We start from the raw sequence: 4,867 nt of genomic DNA, 5'->3' as shown, positions 1-4,867 counted from the left end.
CATGCCCCACCGCCATGCAGTCATCATGCCGCCGACGCGCGCCTACGCCATCGTCCCCGCCCCACACTGCCATGCCCCACCACCAAGCAGTCATCGTGCCGCCGACGCGCACCTACGCCATCGTCCCTGCCCCACTCCGCCATGCCCCGCATAAGCATCGCGCTTCCTCGCAGCGGTTGCCTCCCGTGCCGCTACCATCCAAGAGAAAGTGAAACGGCGGCCGCCCGTGCCGGCGTTCGTCTGGTCGCACCCTCTGGCGGGGATGAGGGGGCAGGAGGGGAGTGGAGGGGGGAAGGCGACGGAGTCGTGGGTCGCCTCGTTTCCCCAATTATTATTATTTTGAGCAAAGAATGGTTTCCCCCTCCGATTACCATTAAAGAAAACCAGTAAGGGAGCTACAAGCACCAGTTCTTACGACATGGAAAACACACCCAACTACTACTACTAAACCGCCTTGTTTCCCAATATGATTCAGAATTAATGTGGTAGTCTATCCGAGCACGCTGGCCATGATCATCGTAATCCAGGGATATCTTGCACGTACGATTACTGTACATACTTCAACTTAGAAAACAGTTTTCGCTCAGACACACCTAAACGGCTCAACTGTACGTACTCCTACCATGGTTCGCTGTGATCCCCTGTCAGACTCGGCTGCGAACTATAGTCCTACTCCTACGTAGAAACTCTTCCCATCTCGGCTTTGCGCGCCCGTTCGCGACACTCATACCTCTCTATATAGATATAGTATCTTGTACGTACATCACCAGCTGAGTAAATCGCAATTATACCTGTGAAAATCACGGCGCGAACGACTCATCGTCGTTTTAGACATCGATCGAGTACGAAGAACCGCGCGCTGTGTACGAGGCATGCATGCCAGCTCTCGACACGATCCACGCGCACAATGAGCGTGACCTCGAGGCAGGGCACGCTACGCCGCCGTCATCGCTCGTCACGGGCAAGGCCCGTCGGCGCAACAGCTGCCGCCGGTTCGCCTGCGTCGCCCTTATCGCCGTGGCAGCCGTCGCCATCGCCCTCGCGGCCTTCCTTGGGACTCTCTACGTGGTGCTCGACCCGAAGATGCCCCTTTACACGGTGCACGCGCTCAACGTGACAGCCTTCGGCATGGACGACGACATGACCGCGCGTGCGCGGTTCGACGCGGCGGTCCGGTTCGAGAATCCGAACCGGGCCATCGGCATCTCGTACGAGGAGGGGTCCAGCCTCGCGGTGTGGTACTGCGGGTACCGGCTGTCTGAGGGCGCGCTGCCGGCGTTCTACCAAGGGCACCGCGACGCCGCGGTTGTGCACGTCGCCATGAGCGAGGCGCGGCTGCATGGCACGGGGGTGGTGGAGGCCATGCGGCACGTGAACGCGGCCGGCGGCGAGCTGCCGCTGGTGTTCCGCGGCGAGGTGCCAGTGCGGGTGAAGGTCGGGCCGGTGACGACCGGCAAGGTGACGCCCCGTGTCCGGTGCGACCTGGTGCTGGACAGGCTGAGCACCGAGGGCGGGATCGGGGTCAAGAGGATGAGCTGCAAGTTGAAGTTATGGTGATCCGGGGCTTTGCCGTTCGATGGTTCAAATCGCAAACGACACACTAGTACTGTACATGTGAAGCGTACAATGAGTTATGTATATATAGTAGTAATTTTCTTATTTCTATGATCAGAATTTTGTTTATAAGAATATCTACTGTTTTTTTTTTTGAAAGGAAGAATATCCTCTGGTTTGTATCAATAGTTCAAGGACCCCGATAACAGCCCCGAATGTTCGGTCTGGAGGGCCTTCCCACCGAACGAAAGATTCGTACAGAAGCGATCGTGACAACGAGGGGGAAACACGCTCCAGTCCAAACCCCTGATCGCTAAACAAGGGCTATTTTTTTTAAATAATACAATTTATTTATTAAATTTCAGAAATATTACGGCATAATTATATTTTTCAAAAATAATACCCAGTCGGCCTACTGCTGGCCGATTGGACCCCAGTCGGCCCACTGCCGGCCGATTGGATCCAGTCTGAAAAATGTTGAAACAATATTTGAAACTGTTGAATAGGTATTTGAAAACTGTTGATCATGTATATAAAAATGTTAATCAAGCATTTGCAGAAAATGTTAAACAAGTATTCAAAAAAATGTTAAACAAGTATTTAAAAAAAATATTGATCATGTATATAAAAATGTTGGACAAGTATTTGTAAAATGTTGATCATGTATATAAAAATGTTGATCATGTATATTAAAATATCGATCAAAATAAAAATATTGATCATGTTTACTATACACATGTTAAACATTTTTTTAAATACTTGTTCAATTTTTCTTAAATACTTGTTTAACATTTTTTCAAATACTTGTTCAACATTTTTATATACATGATCAACATTTTTACAAATACTTGTTCAATATTTCTATATACATGAGCAATATTTTTTTAAATACTTGTTCAACATTTTTTCAAATACTTGTTTAACATTTTTTGCAAATGCTTGATTAACATTTTTTACATGATCAACATTTTTTTAAATACTTCTTTAACATTTTTCAAATACCTATTCAACAGTTTTCAAATATTTTTCCAACATTTTTCAAATACTTGTTCAACATTTTTTTCAAATGCTTGATTAAATTTTATATGCATCATCAACATTTTTTAAATACTTCTTCAACATTTTTCAAATACCTATTCAATAGATAAATGGGTGCATGCACCTGTCGGCCTAGAGGAAGCAGACTAGGTGCCAATCGGCCTGTAGTGGGCCGACTGGGGCCTATCGGCCGGCAGTGGGTCAACTGGGGTCCAATTGGCCAGCAGTAGGCCGACGTATTATTTAAAAAATATATAATTACGGCGTAATATTTCTGAAATTTAATATAAAAATATATTATTTAAAAAAATAGCGTCCCTCAGTAAACCAAGTGGGCCAAAGGCCCAGCTATCTCACGCCATAGCACCATCTAACTTTTTAGTTTAACATACAGAGAAAGTTGCCATCCTTTTCGAAATAAAACAACAGCCTAAATATGGATTCAAAAAATAAATGTATGCATGTAATTTGACGTCCATAAAATAGCCACAAATTGTTATTACAAACTAAATAGTTTACATGCTTCTAAAGTGGCAAAACTACCACTTATTCAATGTGAGTATTTGCATTTTCAGTTCACAAGCTTCAAAAATTGTGCTAGGGCAACTACTATCCAATAAATTTACCATGGCGCGTAGTGTAAATTTTACCATCGAAAATTCAAGGACATCGATAACGGCCGAACGTTCGGCCTAGTGACTCCGCAGATCGAACAATTCGTTCAGTGTCGAGGTGGGCATCGACCGAACAAGTTCGTTCGGATGAGAGGAGCCCTAGCCCCAACGCCCTCCCCCCACCCAGCGTGAACAACCCAACATAGCTGCCGGCCTTGTGACTAAAAAAGGAAAATAAACACAGTATCGCCCAGTGTGTACTGCGAATGAAAAAACATTTTTTATCTATGAAAAAGAAAGCCCACATTTTGCCATGTTATGAAAAAATTGCCATTAAAAGGAGAAAATTGAGAACTAAAAAATCCCAGTGATGCAAACCAGAAATTGCCATCTGTCTTTAACAAAGCAAAATTTGCCATGGACAAAAAAGATCTTTGTTTACAAAATATTAAAACAAACATGAAACTGCCTAAAATCTACTCCATGTAGTGTACAGAAATAATTGCCCGTCTAATATAATACGAAAAAATCTTACGTGAATAAGAATGCAGCAATGAGATTCCTTAGTTAAAAATGTATTCTTTCTGGCATCGCCTTGAAAAAAGAAACTTGCCATGCAGATTAAACTGAATTTGTCGTGAGACATCTAGTGAATTTGCCATGGCAAAATCACCTTAAAAATGCCATGGTAAAAAAATTGACATCGTCTTGAAAAAAGAAACTTGCCATGGGCATAAAACTGAATTTGCCTGGGACATCTAGTGAATTTGCCATGGAAAAATCACTTAAAAAATGGCCATGGTAACAAAAAGTTGACATCGTTTAGAAAAAAGAAACTTGCCATGGGCATTAAACTAAATTTTCCATGGGACATCTAGTGAATTTAATAAACAAAAATTTACCTTCACAAATCACGACTATGTAACATGGCAATAAAAAATATATAAGGTGCCACTGCCACGGCAAGAAAACATACTAATTACCATGGTCGTTTATAGGTTGTGAATTTCCCAACTAAAGCTATCTACACGCCTTATGTAAATTTGCCATACTAGTTTGTCAGAGGTGAGGGAGAGGGGGAGCAAACCACTATCTACACCTAATGTGATTTGCCAACTAAACTAACTCGCAAACCGCTCCAAATTCTGAGAAACCTCACACAGTAAATGCAAAAAAAGGTTTTAAAAAGATTGGTGAAAAAGCAATGAGGGGATGCGTACCCCCATGGGACAAACTATCTGTGCAACTACAACACATATAAAATTGCCATGGCAAAAAAGAATCATCTTAACCCCCTACAAAAACAGAAGAGAGGGGGGAATTTAGTTGCCATGGCTAAAAGAATCATCTGAAAGCCCCTGTAAAAACATAGGGGGAAATTAAGTTGCCATGGGTCTCTGCCTGAATTTGGCATGGGTAGTAAAATTTGAATGAGCACTAGTTCAAAAGGCTGGTTCTGAAAAAAAATGCCCAAAACATACACTTATCTGGTGCCCTCATCCAAGTCTACAATTTGTCGATTTGCCATGTGTAGATTCTGCAAAAATCATCTACACACCTAATCTGAATTTGGTAGGAGGCATACTGTCTAAACATCGAGCATAAAGAGTGTCACTGTCTTCTCAAACCATTTGTCATGGCATTATCACAGGAACAACAAT

At 43.3% G+C, this 4,867-nt stretch overlaps 1 protein-coding gene across 1 annotated transcript; it reads left to right on the top strand.

Annotated features, from left to right (window-relative positions):
- The first annotated feature begins 876 nt into the window (after positions 1-876).
- On the top strand, positions 877-1,557 carry LOC109742207 (NDR1/HIN1-like protein 6). Its single transcript, XM_020301298.1, has one exon. The coding sequence runs from the start codon at positions 877-879 to the stop codon at positions 1,555-1,557; it is 681 nt and encodes a 226-aa protein (XP_020156887.1).
- Positions 1,558-4,867: the final 3,310 nt, after the last annotated feature.

Source organism: Aegilops tauschii, chromosome 4, assembly GCF_002575655.3.
Source record: "Aegilops tauschii subsp. strangulata cultivar AL8/78 chromosome 4, Aet v6.0, whole genome shotgun sequence".
Classification (NCBI taxonomy): domain Eukaryota; kingdom Viridiplantae; phylum Streptophyta; class Magnoliopsida; order Poales; family Poaceae; genus Aegilops; species Aegilops tauschii.
Note: the sequence above shows the minus strand (reverse complement) of the source record. Positions and strands in the feature narration are given on the sequence as shown.

Coding starts and splice junctions, on each gene's coding strand:
- LOC109742207 (XM_020301298.1), top strand. CDS start 877: ATGCCAGCTCTCGACACGATCCACGCGCACAATGAGCGTGACCTCGAG.